The sequence below is a fragment of the Triturus cristatus genome, chromosome 7 (assembly GCF_964204655.1).
Source record: "Triturus cristatus chromosome 7, aTriCri1.1, whole genome shotgun sequence".
Lineage (NCBI taxonomy): Eukaryota > Metazoa > Chordata > Amphibia > Caudata > Salamandridae > Triturus > Triturus cristatus.
Window position 1 is genome coordinate 1,229,856,543 of NC_140590.1, and position 22,417 is coordinate 1,229,878,959.

The 22,417-nt window shown below is 42.3% G+C and overlaps 1 protein-coding gene across 1 annotated transcript in view; it reads right to left on the reverse strand.

The window, feature by feature from the left end:
- Nucleotides 1-4,817, reverse strand: part of LOC146811679 (zinc-binding protein A33-like) — a 137,870-nt gene extending 133,053 nt beyond the window's left edge. The window contains exon 1 of the mRNA XM_085614521.1: nucleotides 4,559-4,817. Within this exon, the coding sequence (XP_085470647.1) occupies nucleotides 4,559-4,601 (43 nt within the window). The 5' untranslated portion in view covers nucleotides 4,602-4,817. The remainder of the gene's footprint in view (nucleotides 1-4,558) is intronic.
- Nucleotides 4,818-22,417: the final 17,600 nt, after the last annotated feature.

Below are 22,417 nucleotides of genomic sequence, written 5' to 3' on the forward strand. Positions count from 1 at the left end.
GCTACAGCCCGAACGGCTGAACAGAATTACGTGAAATTTGGCAGAGAGGTAGCCATAATGTCAAGGAAGTGCCTTTTGAAGGTCTCGTGTAAATCTGTTCAGTATTTCCTGAGAAAATAGCATTTAAAACCATATGAATATCTATACGCGCGCACCGTGCACGCACCGTGCGCGCACCCTTACGAGCGCAATTCTGATTGGTTGTTAGATGTCGATAAACATTCGAACTCGGTCGAAACCAGAAGTGTCGGCCTCCATTTTGTCTCTCGCAGTCTGAGGGGGTGAAAAACAAAGGTGGAGAACGTGAAAAGGGGGAAGGGTGGACAGTTCCTGACCCCCTAGCCTTTGTCAGGGGGTCCCAGAAGGACCCCCAAGGGCAAAAAAAAATTTATTTTTTTTTCAAAAAATCGCGGAGTGCGCGGTGAAAAAATGGAAAAAATTCCGCGAAGTTCGCGCAAGCTGAAAATACCATTAAAAAAAAAATACATACATAAATTAGCATTTAAAAAACCTTTGAAATTCACTGAAAAAACCATAGGTTTCACACACGTTATAGTTATGAATTAGCATTTAAAAAACCTTGCAAATTCACTTTAAAAAACCATAGGTTTCACACATGTTATAGTTACCTGGACATTTCACTCGTAAAAAAACCAATGAAATTCCCCCGTTATAGTTATTGCAGGCAACTATAACTCACGCGACCGCAATCCTCTGCTGATGACGTCAGATATTACATCACTGATGACATATGTGTCTTTCTGAAAAATAAATATTTGTAAAATATGTATAGCTAAAGATTAATGGAAGAAGACATGGGTAAATAAGTGTCTAAATACAGTGATGTAATATCTGACGTCATCAGCAGAGGATTGCGGTCGCGTGAGTTATAGTTGCCTGCACTAACTATAACAGGGGAATTTCATTGGTTTTTTAAGAGTGAAATGTCCAGGTAACTATAACATGTGTGAAACCTATGTTTTTTTAAGTGAATTTGCAAGGTTTTTTGAATGCTAATTTGTAACTATAACGTGTGTGAAACCTATGGTTTTTTCAGTGAATATATATATATCTCACACTTGTAATCTCCAAAGAATCCGTAGTAACGAAGAATGGAAACCACGCAAATCCAGGTAAGGCACAATTGTTCTTAATTTATTATCAGCCGGGTTTCACCAATCTGACGCGTTTCGGGCATCCGCCCTTGCTCACAGATGTATATATATCAATATCAGATGTACTGTAATGCCCTTGCACTTTAATAATAATGATTTGTACTAAATTGAAACCTGTTTTTATTTATTGGCAGAATCATGGACTGGATTGACTTAATATTGGGGCACTAGCCCGATACTTTTTTGCAAATGGACATTGTGACCGACAGCAAGTTGATTGGATATGATGAGTCATAGCATACCATGAGTGATATTTTAAGTTGCTAGTTATCCCGAGATTTTATCAGGAATCAGTAATTATTGTGGGAAGTATATTTCAGGTTAAACAGTGACAATCTAGTCATGTTTAAATATAAAATAAAAAATTGCTTTTTTTCAATAAATCATGGTATAAACTATGTATCAAGTTTTAACATGTGTAATATGGATTTTTTAATATTATATATGTGGGGGTCCAGTAGTGATTTTAACTACTGGAACAATAAGTCAGTCTGAGCAATGTCAATGACGATGTTTCATTTGCGTAGTCTGTTTACTATATCTATTTAACAAACAACCACGTGACCTTCATCTGTGTGTTTAAAACTGGTGTTTAACGACTTCCCATTGTGAAAAAGGCAAGTGTGCCGAAACGCGTCAAGCGAAGTAAATAAACCAAAGCTGGATGGTGAAGCTTACCCAGGTGTCGGAGTCTGATTTCTGTAGTGGAAGTTGGAGGTGGTATGAATATATATATATATATATATATATATATATATATATATATGGAAAATGCAAAATGCACGTGTTGGGACAGATGAATCCTGCATTTACGGTGATAACAGAACTTTTTGTAAAAGGTTAGGATTTTTCATTGCAGAAGCACTGTTGATGCATCAAAAAGTACACTTGGAGCGTCAGAGATGATTTTGGTATGCGTCTCATTTTTGAAACACTGGAATGGAGTTACAATGTTGTCAATGGATGGCAAAACGTATTAGAAGGTGTAAATCTAATCAAATGCTGCAAGAGGTTTTTAGACAGAAGATGTAACTAAGATGTGTCCAGACCATTGGTCACAACAGGGCAGCAGTATTGCGTTTGTGGAGTTTTTCTCACATTAGTAGTAATGTTGATGGGTACAACGCTTGCAAATGGCAGGGCGACCTGAAATGTTAACAACCAGGTTCCTGTGGCACTGTTAAACTGCCACTCAGTGAGAGATGAGAGCGTGAAGGCCACTGAAGGTTTTCATGTTTAAATTTCAATGTTCTGCCTAGAGCTAGATATGTGCCAGGTGTTGGAAAAAAAACCTGCTGATGTTTTGTCTTGATTACAGCGGCAAAGGTTCCATGGTCTACCACCAGGTGCAGTGCCAAGGTATATAAAAAGGTGCCAAAGGAGCTACGGACACTCTGGGACCGAGGGGTTTTATAGTGAATAGAAAATTCCTTGAAGGCGTCAGCTAGCTGAGGTTCTAGGCAAGTTTTTTATAATTCTGCCACCAGTGGGGCAGAGAGAAGTTAATGCATTTTAGGCAATTGAACTTAGTAAATTAGATTATATTGCAGAGTTCTGTAAATTTAGCAGTAACCTAGGCAGGTAAACTGTCTGGAATTTGTTTTGTTTATGGGAAATGTTTCTGAGCCAGCAGCTGAGGAAGAGGGTGAAGAATAGCAGCAGATGGGGCTAAAGAGATTTGGGGAGAAAGAAGCAGGAACAGACCCATATCTAAGGATATGTTGAGAGATATAGGAGAATTATGGGAAATACGTACGACAGGTAGCTGTTGCAGTAGTTCAATGTACAACAGTTCTTTGGGGCTTTTAGATCATTAAAACTCTTAAGTAGAAAAGGATTGGGAGACTTCTAAGTGAAGAAGTAAGAGGGAAACAAGATAGAGTTAGGTTCTGGCTTCAAAGGGCTTAGCTGCCTGGACTGCTAGGTGCAGCCTGCTGGCGAGCAATGACCTGATATAGTTATTGAATCGCAGCTGAAGGAGTGTGAGATGTTGCTTGATTTGCCAGGGACCTAACTTTTGCTCAGAAGTGCATGGCCGGCGTAATCCAACTACAGGTGCTAAATACCAAGGCTCTATAGTCTTGATTGCACCTCACACCTCTTTCATCCACCACAAGTCTTTCCTGGCCCTTTATCTCACTCCTTCAGGTTTTTTTTAATCCCCACTTTTTCTGAGTCATTGTTTTTCTGTCTCACTTCTTTCTCCTTCCCCATTTTTTATTTTTCTCGCTTGCTTTGGGTCAATGTTGAATGAGGAAAAATAAATGCATGTCCCCAAAAACGATTGCCAGTGGGCCACACCTGCAACCACCGGCTCAAATTAAGCACAGGGGGTAAAACACCATTGTGAGGGCACTAGGTGAGAAACTATGGTGATCAAGGTCATGAAACGTTTCTAGATAGGCTGCAACAGCAGGGTTTAAATGGGAGGGGCGGATCAGAACAAAAGAACGGGGTAGGATTTCCCTGGGTGGCAGGAATAAAAACGGATTTGTAAAAGCAGAAGGGGCTGGGGTGTCACTGGTCAAGCAATTCCAGCTCAGAGGGGAGATGGATTATAGTGGGTGGCAAAAAAGGTAAACTGAAGAACATTTTAGTAGCCCGGTGTTGCCAAAGTACAGGAGGCAGCAGATGACGGGCTGAGAGATTCTAACGAGGGAGCAACTGACCCACACACCCCAGTCTCTTTATGTTATAACTGGAGGCCAAAAGGCAAATGGAACCACACATAAGGAGCAAGAGAACATACGTTATAGAGAATAAAAGCGAGAGTGTAAGAGCAACTTCCAAAAAGGCCCAAAGTATAAAATACAAATAAAAGCAGAAAGGCAGCCCCGTCACACGTTGAAATACAATACAATCTTTTAAACAAGCTTAGGGCACGTCTGGCCTGAAGGGTGAAAGGTTGGAGCACTGGTGATTTTGTGGTATGCTCCAAGTGGCTTAGAAGAAAGCTAGTTTGCTCTGTGGAAACTAGGATAACAAACAAAGAGAATGCAAACAAATCTTATGATGTAAATAAAGAGGTATTAAGTAGAGGGTAGAAAAGCCATAAAAATTAGTGGGTGGAAACGGAAATCAATGATGGCACGAAATATAGTCACAGAAAAACTAAACCCAAACACCTTAAAATGTGTATAACTGTCGCAAAACATTTAGCCTCATCCAGCTTTCTCTAACTATTTAAAGTATACTCCGACAAACATTATGCTCTCACTTACTTATTCGCAAACCTACTGCACCAGTCAAACCTTTCTGAAACGGTGTGCTACTGTAAACTTCTATTCAAAGTCCAAGAACACAAGTGCGAAATCCAGGACGTTAGCAAAGCCACACCCCTTATTACACGGCAATATGTTTTTTGGTAAATCTGATGCTCTTACCCGCTCCGGAAGTCTCTACACGGGGCAGGTTAGAGGAGTCCATGGAAGAAAAGTGGACTGAGAGGTCAACGCAAGAAAGAAGGGCAGATAAAATAACAAAAAAGCTGCTTTGTAGCAGTCAACAATGCACGCGCAGCCAAACTGCAGCGCAGCTAATCGTTAAGGGGAGGGGGCTTTTTCTTCTCAGTTTGAAGGACGCAGGTGATGGAAATTAAGTGCGTGCGTGAAAAGAAACCCAACTAATGAAATGCGACGGAAAGAAGCCCGAGCGCCGTTAGGGAAAATCGAAAGGAGGCGATGATGACGATTACCCGCAACAGGAATAGACTTTTGAAATGAAATGTTAAAACTGCCTGAGCCCGGACTTGCGCTCACCCCACCCGGCGCATTGAATGGTTAGACCTTAGACGCAATGATTTTTTTTTTATATTCAAAGGTTTTCAATTAGTTTTATAAAAAGAAAAAAACAAAGTCTCACATCATAAATACAATGAGGGATTCTTGATCATGCTTTTGTAACATCATGTAATCAAACACATAAGGGACATGCCTGAATCTTCGTTACCTTTCAAGCATGGTTGAAGGCTGTTTCATTGAGGAAAGAGACGGGGAGCAATAGTAGACGAGAGAGAAGAAAGAGACAAACCGTAATTAGGATTAGGTAGGCATTGATGTGTTTACCGATGATATGTATGAAATGTGCATAAATGTTTTACATTGTAAGTTTTTTTTATTAACTGAACAATACATTTTATTCATTCATTCATTCATTCATTCAAAAATAGGTAGGCATTGAGTGCGCTTAGTGGTGGTCATTCCATAATTCATCATCTGTCTGATTCTTGTAGGTGAGGTGACAGGTGACTGTCTGATTGAGTAATTGATGCGTGGAACAGGGTTATAGGGGGTTCCGTTTTTGTAGATATATAGGTCAATTTTGTTTGATCATCTGTGTGGGTGATTGAGTGTAAATGTTTGTGTTGATTATTGAGTTGTCTTTGAATACTGACCTGTCCGCTGCTGCTGCCATTACGCTGCACCTAACCATCGGAATCGGAGGAGGGTGGGACTGCGAGGACCAGCTCCCTTAGCGCCTGGAGTTACATCGGCGCAGCTGGGTCCTCTTCCCTGGCCCTCCCCCTTGACCTGTGCAGCAACTCGCGGCCCCCGCTTCGCGGGGGCCGCTCGGGGATTTAAACTCGTGGCTTCAGAAGAACTTTGTGTGCTTTGAATACTGACCTGTCCGCTGCTGCTGCCATTACGCTACACCTAACCATCGGAATCGGAGGAGGGTGGGACTGCGAGGACCAGCTCCCTTAGCGCCTGGAGTTACATCGGCGCAGCTGGGTCCTCTTCCCTGGCCCCTCCCCCCTGTTGCACCTAATTGGATATATACCATCCACTCACGCCGCGCTAGCGGAACGAAGCCCGGCGCGAAGCCCGGGCCAAGGGCGGGCCCGTCTGAGCCCGTCCGTGACCGATCGAGGCCGGGCCGGGCCCACCCCCTAACGTCTGAGGAAGAAGATCTGAAAGGTGAGACCGTGCTTGCTGGGGTCCCTTGATTTGTATAACCAGTTGGCCTTGTTGTAGATTCTTGCTCAGCATACAATGAGCAAGCCTGGAAACAGAGAAGGCATGCCTTTGGGTTCAACAGGAGGAGCCTTGATGGGAACCCTTGATAACTTTCTCGTACGTGTCCAGTCAGTTCTGGCTAAGGACATAGAGCTAACAGAAATGTCGCCTCACTACGTTTTGGGCCCTTGCCTGCCGCGGGTACTTGGGCCTCCCACACAAGTGAGGCACCATTTTTACCGGGAGACCTGGGGGAATGCTGGGTGGTGGTAAATTTGTGTGAGCCCGGTGATGCCACAACTGTCCCACCCCAAAATGTGTGAAAAAAGTGATTTTTTCAGCTAAAATTGAGGTTTGCAGGGGATTCTGGGTAAGGCAACGTTGGGGGATCCACGCAAGCCATACCTCCCTGGAAGCCGCCGGGTGTCTAGTTTTCAGAAATGTGTGGGTTTGGTAGGTTTCCCTAGATGGCCACCGAGCACCGGGCCAAAAACCCAAGTGACCCCCCTTGCAAAACCAGGTGGTTTTGCGATAGGCCGTTTTGATGTCGCCTCACTACGTTTTGTGCCCTTGCCTGCCGCGGGAACTTGGGCCTCCCACACAAGTGAGGCACCATTTTTACCGGGAGACCTGGGGGAACGCTGGGTGGTGGTAAATTTGTGTGAGCCCGGTGATGCCACAACTTTCCCACCCCAAAATGTGTGAAAAAAAGCCGCCGGGTGTCTAGTTTTCAGAAATGCGTGGGTTTGGTAGGTTTCCCTAGATGGACGCCGAGCACTGGGCCAAAAACCCAAGTTACCCCCCTTGCAAAACCAGGTGGTTTTGCGATAGGCCATTTTGATGTCGCCTCATTACGTTTTGGGCCCTTGCCTGCCGCGGGTACTTGGGCCTCCCACACAAGTGAGGCACCATTTTTATCGGGAGACCTGGGGGAATGCTGGGTGGTGGTAAATTTGTGTGAGCCCGGTGATGCCACAACTTTCCCACCCCAAAATGTGTGAAAAAAGTGTTTTTTTCAGCTAAAATTGAGGTTTGCAGGGGATTCTGGGTAAGGAAACATTGGGGGATCCACGCAAGCCATACCTCCCTGGAAGCCGCCAGGTGTCTAGTTTTCAGAAATGCGTGGGTTTGGTAGGTTTCCCTAGGTGCCGGCAGAGCTAGGGCTAAAAAACTACAGCTCGTCACTTTGCCAAAAAAGGGTCATTTTTCACTGCAAAATTGAGGTGTGACCACGTTGCCTTTTGCGCCGTTTCCTGTCGCGGCCACTAGGCCGACCCGCACAAGTGAGGTACCATTTTTCTCGTAGGACTTTGGGGAACGCGGGGTGGGTGGAAATTTGTGGATCCACGCAGATTCCAGAACTTTCCATCACAGAAATGTGGGGAAAATTTGTTTTTTTTTGTCAATTTTTTTATGTTTGCAAGGGATTCTGGGTAACAGACCATGGTGGGAGGCAGTCGAGTCCCCCCATCCTGGATTCCCCTGGGTGTCTAGTTTTCAAAAATGTATAGGTTTGCTAGGTTTCCCTAGGTGCCGGCAGGGCTAGGGTTCAAAAACTACAGCTAGTCACTTTGCCAAAAAAGGGTCATTTTTCACTGCAAAATTGAGGTGTGACCACGTTGCGTTTTGCGCCGTTTCCTGTCGCGGGCACTATGCCGACCCGCACAAGTGAGGTACCATTTTTCTCGTAAGACTTTGGGGAACGCGGGGTGGGTGGAAATTTGTGGATCCACGCAGATTCCAGAACTTTCCATCACAGAAATGTGGGGAAAATTTGTTTTTTTTGTCAATTTTTTACGTTTGCAAGGGATTCTGCGTAACAGACCATGGTGGGAGGCAGTCAAGTCACCCCATCCTGGATTCCCCTGGGTGTCTAGTTTTCAAAAATGTATAGGTTTGCTAGGTTTCCCTGGGTGCCGGCAGGGCTAGGGTTCAAAAACTGCAGCTAGTCACTTTGCCAAAAAGGGGTCATTTTACACTGCAAAATTGAGCTGTGACCACGTTGCGTTTTACGCCATTTCCTGTCGCGGGCACTATGCCGACCCGCACAAGTGAGGTACCATTTTTCTCGGAGGACTTTGGGGAACGTGGGGGGGGGCGGAAATTTGTGGATCCACGCAGATTCCAGAACTTTCCATAACAGAAATGTGGGGAAAATGTGTTTTTTTTTGTCAATTTTTTACGTTTGCAAGGGATTCTGGGTAACAGACCATGGTGGGAGGCAGTCAAGTCACCCCATCCTGGATTCCGCTGGGTATCTAGTTTTTTAAAAATGTATAGGTTTGCTAGATTTCCCTAGGGCCGGCAGGGCTAGGGTTCAAAAACTATAGCTCGTCACTTTGCCAAAAAAGGGTCATTTTTCACTGCAAAATTGAGGTGTGACCACGTTGCGTTTTGCGCCGTTTCCTGTCACGGGCACTATGCCGACCCGCACAAGTGAGGTACCATTTTTCTCGTAGGACTTTGGGGAACGCGGGGTGGGTGGAAATTTGTGGATCCACGCAGATTCCAGAACTTTCCATCACAGAAATATGGGAAAATGTGGTTTTTTTGTCAATTTTTTTACGTTTGCAAGGGATTCTGGGTAACAGACCATGGTGGGAGGCAGTCAAGTCACCCCATCCTGGATTTCCCTGGGTGTCTAGTTTTCAAAAATGTATAGGTTTGCTAGGTTTCCCTAGGTGCCGGCAGGGCTAGGGTTCAAAAACTACAGCTAGTCACTTTGCCAAAAAGGGGTAATTTTTCACTGCAAAATTGAGGTGTGACCACGTTGCGTTTTGCGCCGTTTCCTGTCGCGGGCACTATGCCGACCCGCACAAGTGACGTACCATTTTTCTCGTAGGACTTTGGGGAATGCGGGGTGGGTGGAAATTTGTGGATCCACGCAGATTCCAGAACTTTCCATCACAGAAATGTGGGGAAAATGTGTTTTTTTTTGTCAATTTGTTACGTTTGCAAGGGATTCTGGGTAACAGACCATGGTGGGAGGCAGTCAAGTCACCCCATCCTGGATTCCCCTGGGTGTCTAGTTTTCAAAAATGTATAGGTTTGCTAGGTTTCCCTAGGTGCCGGCAGGGCTAGGGTTCAAAAACTACAGCTAGTCACTTTGCTAAAAAGGGGTCATTTTTCACTGCAAAATTGAGGTGTGACCACGTTGCGTTTTGCGCCGTTTCCTGTCGCGGGCACTATGCCGACCCGCACAAGTGACGTACCATTTTTCTCGTAGGACTTTGGGGAATGCGGGGTGGGTGGAAATTTGTGGATCCACGCAGATTCCAGAACTTTCCATCACAGAAATGTGGGGAAAATGTTTTTTTTTTGTCAATTTGTTACGTTTGCAAGGGATTCTGGGTAACAGACCATGGTGGGAGGCAGTCAAGTCACCCCATCCTGGATTCCCCTGGGTGTCTAGTTTTCAAAAATGTATAGGTTTGCTAGGTTTCCCTGGGTGCCGGCAGGGCTAGGGTTCAAAAACTACAGCTAGTCACTTTGCTAAAAAGGGGTCATTTTTCACTGCAAAATTGAGGTGTGACCACGTTGCGTTTTGCGCCGTTTCCTGTCGCGGGCACTATGCCGACCCGCACAAGTGACGTACCATTTTTCTCGTAGGACTTTGGGGAATGCGGGGTGGGTGGAAATTTGTGGATCCACGCAGATTCCAGAACTTTCCATCACAGAAATGTGGGGAAAATGTGTTTTTTTTTGTCAATTTGTTACGTTTGCAAGGGATTCTGGGTAACAGACCATTGTGGGAGGCAGTCAAGTCACCCTATCCTGGATTCCCCTGGGTGTCTAGTTTTCAAAAATGTATAGGTTTGCTAGGTTTCCCTGGGTGCCGGCAGGGCTAGGGTTCAAAAACTGCAGCTAGTCACTTTGCCAAAAAGGGGTCATTTTACACTGCAAAATTGAGCTGTGACCACGTTGCGTTTTACGCCATTTCCTGTCGCGGGCACTATGCCCACCCGCACAAGTGAGGTACCATTTTTCTCGGAGGACTTTGGGGAACGTGGGGGGGGCGGAAATTTGTGGATCCACGCAGATTCCAGAACTTTCCATAACAGAAATGTGGGGAAAATGTGTTTTTTTTTGTCAATTTTTTACGTTTGCAAGGGATTCTGGGTAACAGACCATGGTGGGAGGCAGTCAAGTCACCCCATCCTGGATTCCGCTGGGTATCTAGTTTTTTAAAAATGTATAGGTTTGCTAGATTTCCCTAGGGCCGGCAGGGCTAGGGTTCAAAAACTATAGCTCGTCACTTTGCCAAAAAAGGGTCATTTTTCACTGCAAAATTGAGGTGTGACCACGTTGCGTTTTGCGCCGTTTCCTGTCACGGGCACTATGCCGACCCGCACAAGTGAGGTACCATTTTTCTCGTAGGACTTTGGGGAACGCGGGGTGGGTGGAAATTTGTGGATCCACGCAGATTCCAGAACTTTCCATCACAGAAATATGGGAAAATGTGTTTTTTTTGTCAATTTTTTTACGTTTGCAAGGGATTCTGGGTAACAGACCATGGTGGGAGGCAGTCAAGTCACCCCATCCTGGATTTCCCTGGGTGTCTAGTTTTCAAAAATGTATAGGTTTGCTAGGTTTCCCTAGGTGCCGGCAGGGCTAGGGTTCAAAAACTACAGCTAGTCACTTTGCCAAAAAGGGGTAATTTTTCACTGCAAAATTGAGGTGTGACCACGTTGCGTTTTGCGCCGTTTCCTGTCGCGGGCACTATGCCGACCCGCACAAGTGACGTACCATTTTTCTCGTAGGACTTTGGGGAATGCGGGGTGGGTGGAAATTTGTGGATCCACGCAGATTCCAGAACTTTCCATCACAGAAATGTGGGGAAAATGTGTTTTTTTTTTTGTCAATTTGTTACGTTTGCAAGGGATTCTGGGTAACAGACCATGGTGGGAGGCAGTCAAGTCACCCCATCCTGGATTCCCCTGGGTGTCTAGTTTTCAAAAATGTATAGGTTTGCTAGGTTTCCCTAGGTGCCGGCAGGGCTAGGGTTCAAAAACTACAGCTAGTCACTTTGCTAAAAAGGGGTCATTTTTCACTGCAAAATTGAGGTGTGACCACGTTGCGTTTTGCGCCGTTTCCTGTCGCGGGCACTATGCCGACCCGCACAAGTGACGTACCATTTTTCTCGTAGGACTTTGGGGAATGCGGGGTGGGTGGAAATTTGTGGATCCACGCAGATTCCAGAACTTTCCATCACAGAAATGTGGGGAAAATGTGTTTTTTTTTGTCAATTTGTTACGTTTGCAAGGGATTCTGGGTAACAGACCATGGTGGGAGGCAGTCAAGTCACCCTATCCTGGATTCCCCTGGGTGTCTAGTTTTCAAAAATGTATAGGATTGCTAGGTTTCCCTAGATGCCGGCAGGGCTAGGGTTCAAAAACTACAGCTAGACACTTCGCAAAAAAAGTGTAAATTTTCAGTGTGAAAATGTGGTGTGTTCACCTTAGGTTTTGAGCCACTTCCTGTCGTGGGCACTATGCCTACCCACACAAGTGAGGTATCATTTTTATCGGGAGACTTAGGGTAGTTCAGAATTGTAAAGCAACTGTTATTACCTATTGATTTTTGATGCATTTCTCCCTTCCAAATGAAAGACATTGTGTACAAACAAAAAGTCATTTTGAAAAATGACCAATAATTGTCATGCAAGTATGAGTATTCCCAATTTCGAAAATGTGCAAATATGCACTGTTTCTAAACTCTGTAATTTGTTCCCATTTCAGAAATACATAGGTGTCTTTCATACCGATTTTTCCATGTATACATTTTCCCACAATAATTGCTATATACCCGGAACAAAAAAAAAACCATTACAAAATGCTGCTCAGTTTTTTACTCTGGGTTCGTTGGGCTCTTGGTGAACCTACAAGTCCTATATATCCCCACAACCAGGAAGGTCCACCGGATAGAACGGTACATTGCTTTCAAAGAGATTTCATAATTAGAAGAAGTTACAGGTGAAAACGTTGACTCAAAAGGCTGCTTTTTTCAACAAATGTTTAATTTTTCCTATATTTAACTGTCAGTTTCTATAAAGAAACCTTGATGGATCTACACAAATGACCCCTTGCTGAATTCAGAATTTTGTCTACTTTTCAAAAATGTATAGCTTTCCAGGATTCATTATTGCTTTTCTACCCATTTCTAGCATTATCTGGAAGGAGGTTGAAAGCACAAAAAATAGCAAAAATAGGGTATGTCCCAGAAAAATGTCAAAACTGTGTAAAAAATGTTGGATTTCTGACAAAAAACTGTCATTCCCTAAAAGCTGGAGAAATTGTGATTTCAGCCCCACAAACACTTTTTTGATATCATTTGCAGAGAAAAACCCAGACGCTTTCATTTGCAGACACTTTTCCCCATTTTCCACAAAAAAAACAAAAGTTTGCTGTATTTTGACTAATTTCTGGGAACCCTCTAGGAGAATCCACAAACCCTGGGTACCTTTAGAATCCCCATGATGTCGGAAGAAAAGGACGCAAATTTGGCGTGGATACCTAATGTGGTCAAAAAGTTACAGGGGCCTAAGCGCGCACTACCCCAAATAGCCCAAAAAAGGCTTAGCACAGGAGGGGAAAAGGCCTAGCAGCGAAGGGGTTAAAAGCTGCAATTGGCGTTGTAGAGTCGACGACGTTTCGACCTCTTTAGCTTGAGGTCATCATCAGAACAATGGTTACACGATTCATAAAGTGCTTCTGGTGACAATATGAGGGGAGGGTGGAAGTATCTAGAGTTAATGACTGATAATCTTGAAGCGTGGGGCGGCGTCACTGAAAACAGCAGTCAGGTTGCTGCTAGTGGAGCAGCGTAGGCCACAGAGGGCTGAATCCTATAGAGTTCTAAAACGACGCTATCGATGGAGGAGACCAATTTACAATACATTACATAACATTATATTTCATTACACTGGACGACATGACAAAGCATGCATGCAAGTATAATGTCATGCCACTCACCAGGCTCTTGTTTGCAGAGACGATGATGGACCTCCTATCTCTTTTAGGGTGGTGTCTGATTAGGGAATTGTAACCGTGAACTAACTGTCACCCCGGAAGGGGGTGTTGGGACACAATAACACAAAGAGAGACCTGTGGGCCTTTGAGCTCAGCCACAGTCTTTTTGGAGTCGCACATACTCTTCTTCTTAGTCCTTGAGAGCGTCTTCATAAAATGTATGTAATGTAGTGAGCGGTGAGTGGTACTGAAAATACAAATAAAGAGGTTATTCAACAAATGAGTAGTTGTGAAATATTCCCTCCCGCCGTTGACATCTGTACTAACAGCCATTTACACGATAATGAATCTGTTGCTACATTGACTTCCAATAATCAACCGTTACCCTTGGAGTTGCAGCTCTCCCGGCAGAAGCTATATCATATTTTCACAGCACACACTAGGGTGCACCTTGTTTGTTCAAACTAGGAACAAGATGAGCAAGAGTGTGCTTTTGGATTCACAGACTACAGCACAATAAAGATAGCACATAAGAATGTCACTGGACACTAATACCAAGGCCTTGGTACGCGCGTTAAATGATACCCACAATGTCTCAATGTTCAAGTGTAGTCCAGTTTTCTGATTTTCCTCATTATAAAAACAGGTTTTTGGTTGATACACTTTCCATTAGTGCACTAACCTTAAGGATGGTACTTAACCATGTTTTCTCCTTTTAGGTACAACGTTGCTGGATTTGCAGGGTGGAAGATGTCTGCAGCATTGAAGATTCGCAGGAGATTCGTGTGGCATTGCAGGGATGGAGTTTACTGTGTTGCTGGATTATCAGGGCAGAAGATGTTCACAACGTCGAAGATTCGTAGGATAGCCACAATGCAGAAGAAGCTCGGCCAGATCTTGGAGACATTTAGGTGAAGCGGGATGGCTGATGAGGATCGTCCTCTTCAGCCATTGTTTGAGTGCCGTATAAATACTGTTCCTAAATTCTGATGAGTCAGCCCAAATACCCCCTCAGTCATGTGCCTATGAGTCAGCCCAAATATCCCCATAGTCACAATGAGTCAGCTTGAAGGCCCTTGGGGATGTTACTGTTTGGACTTTGGTGTTTCCTGACTCGATGGCCTAGGGCCGCGGGGGATAATTACCATGCCAACAATGCTGTCTAGCCTACAGAGCAATGAGTACCATGAAAAAGCAAGGGAGGCATTGCGACATGTGCTCGATCCTGCAAGGCCCTCTCACAGAAGGTACACGTGGAATTAGAACACAAGGAGGTCAGGGCCATGACATACAGCAGTGGGAACGGTGGCAACACCTTGCTAATGGTGAATGTTGAGAACTGGCACAGCCAAGAGTGAGGCCATAAGACCTCTTCTAACACCGTAGTTAGTAAGATACACTTTGGATCAACTTGAACTTATCAATGACAACTGACTAGCAATTAGAGGTGGATAACTGTACAGTCATGAAATATCTCCTAGTTTACTCATTTGAAAGTGTAAGTTGAATAGATGAAATCAGTGTTGTATATCAATTGCATTATTTGAAGAAAATATCTAAATATTGAAACTCGGATCATTAAGACCAACTGAAATAATCCGATGAGCAGTGTGAGAGAAATGACTCAATTACATAAAATAAAAGTGAGAGCATACGACAGCCAATGGTAATCCGGTAGCATCTTCAGTGTTGTTAAATACAAAGAGTATGGCTAGACGATAGAAACCCAATGTATGACAAAATGGTAGTGATTATAAGGCCAATTGGGTTAATGTTACTGGTCATATGAACCATCGGTGTGACAAATTGCGTAATGAGAAAGAGCGGAGTGAAAGTTAGGATAAACGGTAAGTAATGTATTGTTAATAATCAAGCAACACCTTGAGTTATAGTGTGTTAGACATGCGCAAATGGTCAGCTGTTAGTGAACACTTAATTAGTGTGTAAATGAAAATATTATGGAGTGGAAGTACTTAAATTGCAAAGGGCAAATATACCAGGTATACAGTAGCAGAGAAGGCATATATAAGAGAGTAAATTAAAGCAGGTTTGCTGTTACAGATCCATTTCATTTTGTTATCGGTTGTCAATAAAAGGTTTAAGCTGGGGGGGTCATCAAAGAAGGATATTTTCCCATTCGCTATGATTCTCATTATTGAAGAGCCTGTGAAGGAGAACATGTTCAGAGCTTTCATTTTATTCCTCAAACCTAAGAATCTGCATTTTATTTCAATTCCTCATGTTCATTTCTTATTGCCACATGCCTTCCATAATTTTGCAGGTCATTATAGGTGGCGGGCAGTGCATAGCTGTCGAGTTTTCAATGTGTTTTAGGTGAGACATTTCTCTTTCTTTAGCACACGTATGTGTGACATTTCATTGCATTATGTGTGACTCTTTGAGTGACACTTCATTGCAAGGACAAGGCAGTAATGTTCATGCAGTTTGGACAATGTCTGATAATATCAGACTTTCCTCCACTGTAATGTTCTAGTTACAGGCTTAAAAGAACCAAGATGCCCACTCCTCAACCTGGATGCAGAAATGTACAAAAGTAATTCCAGGCCACAGGAGAGCCTGCATGAAAGATGCAAGGGGAGAGGCGCTCCAGCATATGACACGATTTGAAAAACACCTCCCATCTGACAGGGACTAACAAACGTTTTCACACAGCCCCAGTGACGTTTTCGTTGAAGTGGATGTGTTCTCTACTTTATTAATTTACAATATTGATTTGGGTTGAATGCTAGGATTGTACTTTGATTTGACTTTACCCCAAGAATACCTAATATGGTGCATCATTGTTATACCAAATAGAGCTGTGGTCAGATAATACTTCTGAAATACATAGAAGCTATCCTCCTGCAGTCCACAGCTGCGCAATCCTGGGAGATGCAGAGAACAGCACTTGAACAAATAAAATTATGTGTGGACGGGGCCTTTGGAAGGGTTTTACATATGGAACTGGCTTTGCCTTGTCAATATTTTATTCACTAAAAATTTGCACATAAAAATACATTCATATTATAGAACATACCATCTCCAAGTCTCATGTGCAGTGGATATACAGATGATGCATGCCACAGTCAGGCTGGTCTGTGGCAGCACCAGTTCTGAGAAGGGGCAGCAGTGCACCACTGTGTGAGCAGGAAAGAGTCCCAAAAGAAACAATCCATCTTCATGTTTATAAAATGGATAGCCTGTGTGGACACATGAAACACAACTAACCTCAATGCAGTTCTGCCAATCCTGTTAGAGTGGCAAAAAATACAGGAAGAGCAGCAGCAGCAGTGACAGCAAAGCTACTGGGGACCTTGCATGGATGGCCTTGTTATGTGCTTATGAAGCGGCTATTAAGAACTTTAGCTTTAAAATCTCTGCAACGACTGCTGCAGTGAGCCAGGCAGCGGTACAGGGCCATCTGCAAAACAGGCACACACTTCTGGCTGGTGACTTGTGTGATATATCTCAGACAATGCAGTGGCGCAGGAATTTGCTTATGGAGCGTTGTTATATTGCGCGATACGTGACACTAGGCAGGACTGGCAGTGGCGCTGTTTTTGGGGGATATGGACTTATTTACCATCATCAGGTTTTGATCCAGAATGAGTGAGAAAAAGGCAGAAAAGGGAGAAAGAGAAAGGGGGAGATGAATGAGTGTTGATGCAGGAGATTTGCATTGTGCAGATCTCTGGTTCAAACTCAAGTACAAATTGCACTTTAGTCCCAGATTGAGGCGTGACTTAAGAGTCAAATGCTGTTAATTACAGTGAAGAACATTTGACGCCACAAGAATCACAGAGATTGATAGTTTTGGTAATCATAAAGGTTTATTAACAGATTAGCTAAATTACAACCTCAAATCATTAAAATTAGTTGTAAATCAGTTATCTATACATAAATGCATTAGTCAATATTTTTCAAATCAATTTGATCTAGAAAATACGAAGACAAACTATTTAAAGTTATCAGAAAACAATTCAAAGCAGGCTCAACTTCTAATGAAGGGAAGTTCCCTAATTTGCTTAGCTGGAAAGTCATATAAATTGGGGAGAAGTAAGGCAGAAGGTGTCAGCAAGTAAAGCCTCTAAAGGCATAATCAAATTAAGATTTAGTGAGGTGAGAATGATTTGCCCAGGAGTCTAGGTCTTTCCGGCAGAAACAAAGACACCAGCAAGGAAAGTGTCTCTCTATGTAGAGTGGAAAATCCGTCTCAATCAATTGGTAAATCATCTTTTCTATGGTAGGAGACAACAAACTATGATTCCCTTGAAGAGAACCAATCAGGACTGAACATTTTGTGATAAGACCATTTAGGTCTTCTTCCCAGTTACCGCACAATGGATTCTCTGCTGCATGACCTTCAGTGGATATCTTGTAGTGCAATGATACAATTCTGTCAGAATGTTTCTACATGCAGGCGCAATGTTCAATAATCAGCTCTTCAATGAAAATACACAGATAAACATTCACACAGAAACTTAAATAATATGATACATTTTAATTAACATGGACTGGTGCAGATTGGCTCCTAAAATGAGAAACAGGAAAAATACACAGCAGACAGAAGAGCATTGCACCTTAACATGAGCCACTTTAAGTCGAGGCCTACATTAACTATGGTCAACTTTAATATGAAAATAACACACAATATACGTTCACGTGTTGCAGATTACTGTAAATGATTGTGCACGGTGTCTAATGATAGAAAGGCACCTCAAAAAGTCATAACATATTACATTCATAAAAACGCTTCAAGACTATATTTCATATAGTAGTTGTTGCCTTTTGCTGCTTCTGTCTGGACTCCACAAAATCCCTTAACTCATCATAACTATGACTTCTAACACTTCAAGCAACAGCTCTTCTCTCTTTCTTGTTCTTTCATTTCTTGTTTCCACTGGTTCTCCTCCCTTAAATTTGGACCCACTATTTGCAGTCATCAGTTTAATTCCCTCTATGAAGCAAAATAAACATATGGCAAACATTTAAATAATTAGTATGGGAATCAATATAGTTTCTAATAGTTCATTGCTAATACCTCTTAGCCATCTACAACTTCAGAAAATCCTTTCCCCATTGCTTTCCAGGCACATATTTCTTCCAACTCCTTCAAATGGTTAGAAACATCTGATGTATTAGTAACAAATGTATTAATGTTTCTACTCTTGTTGGGCACCTAAGTACAGAACTGTTGGGCGCAAAGAATGCTGCTGGCTTCATCCTCTTTTGCTTGTAAGATATCTAAAGCAAGCCTGTTCTGTAAAACCATTGCCCTTATTGTCACAAGCTCTGTATTAATAGCAGTCAGCACACCTGGTGAATTGGTGGCAAGATGTTTAACCAATGTAACCTGCCTTCTAATCTTCAAATCATTTAAAACAACTCCTACACTAGCAATAATAGTGCCAAAGATGGCACCATCTACTTGAGAAGCACTACGCTAAACTCTTCCATGAAGCACTACTCCCTTATCATCTATTTCATCTGCGTGCTACACCCTAGTAAACATTTAATCTAAATAGCAGCTACCTATCCAATTCATAGGAAGCTGAACATAAGCAGCACACATAAACTCCAGCAACAATATGTTTCTTCCCAGGAAACAACTGATCCCCTAAAAATTCAAATTATTTGTACAGTTTCACTCTAACCTACCATCTGAGGATTTCTAACGTTTTTATTTCTGTTCATAAGACAAAGTTTTGCTTCTTGTTGCCAATGTAAATTTTACTTTGGGTGTTTCCCAGCAACTTTCAGGCTTTCTTCTTACTTTTGCCAATCTCCCGTAGTTTTCTCCTGCCCTTTAACTCAATTTCTTTCCTTCTTTCTTCCAATTCTTTAATAAAATCCTCCTCAGGATTAGTCAATGTACATGTAATTCTTGCTTTAAAAAAAAAGTGTCACATTAACGTCTGTGAGAGACGTAAAAAACGTTACACTTTGTTTATATATCTAGAAATATTCAAACTATTATACAAAGGCACTTCATTAAAAAGCAGATGAAATTTGGGAAAATAATACTCAAAACGACCCTTCTGATAAAGAAGACAAAAAATTACGCTGCAGGACCGTCAATAAGTAGACAAATGGTGGTATGCCACTCCCCTTGTTGTGGATGTAGATAGGCATGTAACAGTTGTGTGCATGCATGACTCGTGAGTATTTAAGCACAATATTGAAAATCCCATTGTCGTTAAAATTTACTTCTGAACAGTCTCTATGTAAAATCTTCACATTAAATGTACACTGTTCTTTCAGTTGAGTAGAACTTGGTTGAGTTGCAGTGAAAGCATTCTTAACAGGACAATTTAGGCTCACTAACAGACCAGCCATGAAGATGGCTAAAACAACTGCCATTACAATTAATATCGCCCTGTCGGAACCCCATTTAAAGGACCACAGGGAGAACAGGGTTACTGGGCAGAGCCGTCAGGGTTGAAGCCTTTTACTTCTTATGTTCCAGGGCCCGAACTACTATGGGTCCTGAGCTACTGGACCAGTAATACTTAAGTACGGCCCAGGGGCTGCATGAAGCCCTCCTGATCTTTACATACAGCCCCCTGGTCAACAGCTGCACTGGGCAGCTGTTTACTCTATTCAGAATGAACATTAAAAAGATGTTTAATAAATAGGCAAGCATTTATGTACAGGTTGATTGAAGTTAAAAGGAAGTAACTAGGGTGTCCTGCGCCATATCATTTTAAGAACACCTTCATTTTTTTTGGTAAACTGTTTATTGATCAAAGAACAAACCTAAAACTGCAATACAGCCATATGTCTAGGTCACAGTACAGTAGAAAATGCTTTCAGGAACACCTTCATTTTTAAAGACATTTTACAACAAAAGTGTATAAATATGATTAAGTCTCTTCAAAATTCAAAACGTGTATTTCATTAACATGCAGAACTGCTTCACCTTTGTACATCAGATTATATCCGTGAATTGAGAAGTATAGTTTTAAAAGTGATAGTTTTCAAACGTGATATGCCTCCCCCACCCTGATAACAATGTCAACAGTGTACTAAGAGGCTAATCAGTTTATATGTGCACCCTTTGAGTGTCTGGGTTTCTATTATACTCAGACAACATTACAGTTTATTAAACAAAACACATGAGAAAGATTTGTACAGTGCACACCCAGACGTCATGTATTTCCAGGTCCTTCTATATGGGATAATGAAGAAAAAAGGAGGGAAAGTGAAATATAAAACAGTTTCCTGGGACAACACAATTTGGTCAAGTGGGGAAGGCGGGATTGAATCCTAGTTCTCTGGTATCATATTATGCAATTCAACCACTAGATGTACATGCTTTCCTTCGCCTACACCCACCCTACACATCCACTCCACCACCAACTTACCAGCTTACTGGCATCAATGCGCCAGTTGTCACACCAGAGACCAAACATTTTGGGACTTGGGAAAATATTTGTGAGTACCCCTGAACTGGGCCAAGTACCCCTTCAGTACTTGCCTCTCAGTAGCATCGTGGGTCTCGCAGACCAAGGCTTCTCAGGTAATCACAGGGGGTTAACACAGGCTCACAACTCAAAATACGTTTAATATCAGCAATAAATGATTGTCAAATACTTACTTTTATGAAAAAGTGTGTGTGTATGTATATATATATATATATATATATTAGCTTCAAGCATTCACCAACTTTCGCTGAATGATGGAAAATGAATGCACGAACTCATCTTCGTCGGTAAATACAAAAATCTTTATTGTATTAGTGACTCCCTTCTGTCTGCCATGACGCGTTTTGGCCGGAAAACGGCCTTGATCACATGTGGCTGACTTTGCGAGTGACAGTTTTTAAAGTGGTAGCACCCATATCACATGATGGATAGACATTGAAGACATACTATAGTATACATTTTGCGTCTCCCTGCAAAAAAATCCTAATAGCTGTACAATACCGGTGTAACATGTTAAACAAATGTCAATGGATAAAACAAATACAGTATCCGACCCGAGTTACTGAGTTTAAACATCATAAAGACCTGAATACTGGACAATTTAATAAACTCAGAGTGCCCTGAACAAATCATGTGATCAGCACATATGTTAGGCGCCGGCCGGTATAAAATTAGATGCTTAGTGCAAACCGGCCAGCGATTAAAATACCAAATGTGCAAATCCTACTGGAAATGTATTAAAAGGGCTGTACAAAACAATGTTACACTAATAAAAACAAATTGCAGGGAATCAGTATATCAATAAAATTACATGTCAATCCATTTAAAAGTGATGTATATGGTGGATTCCTATCAATGTGAGAATGTTTCTTTATTATTTTATTATATTATATTTAGTGCATATGCATAAGAGTGCAAAGCGAGTTATAAAGTGAAAGAGTGCAAGTAATGTGCAAATGAGCAATGAATGTGCAAAATATGTAGCGTATGCATAATATATGCATATAAATAAATTAAATAACACATCATGGTAAAATCCAATATCCAAATGGATGAATTATTTAAAATAGTCATATGGGTGTTATAGTTAGAAATTAATAAATAACAAAGGTAGCGAGGTCAAGTTACACAGGAGTAAAATAGAGAGACTCAGCAAAGAGGAGTGAACCATGTGGATAGTCACAATGACAAGGAGAACAATGGTGAAGAGAACGGAGGTTAAGAGACAATATGGAATAATATTTGCAGTTACTATAAAATTGATAAGTTCAGATATCAGACATAGCAAAGAAATTATATAACAAGGTCAATTATAAGAAATTGTGCAAATCCTCCGTAGTATTAAGCCCGAATGGTGCCTTACTGTCCAGCTCTATTATGAGGCGGGCCTCAAGTTGTCTCAACATACGTTCTCTATTTCCTCCCTGTTTCAGTTTGGGATAGCATCTATCACAAAATAAGAGAGGCAGCTAAGGTCATTGTTGTGAACTGCCCTGAAGTGACGTGCCACTGGGTAGGTGGTATCATTATTAACAATAGCCCTCAGGTGTTGCAGTATGCGAACATATACCTGAAGTTTGGTGCTGCCCACGTATTTGAGACCGCAGGTACATGTTTAGATGTAAACTGCAAATTCTGTAAGACATGTGTAATGTCCCCCGATTCGAACTGGTGTGGGACTAAAAGGAGTGTTGTAGTGAGTAGTGTTAACTCCAAATTTGCATGCCCTGCACGATGGACATTTAAAGAAGCCTTTAATGGGATGCAGCCAAGACGTTTTGGTTATGTTTTCTGGGTTTTTAATCACCAATTGGTTTCTCATTGATACCGCCCGTCTAAAAGTGATGGTAGGTGTAGTTGGTAACCTAGGTGCCAATACTGCGTCTGTTTTAAGT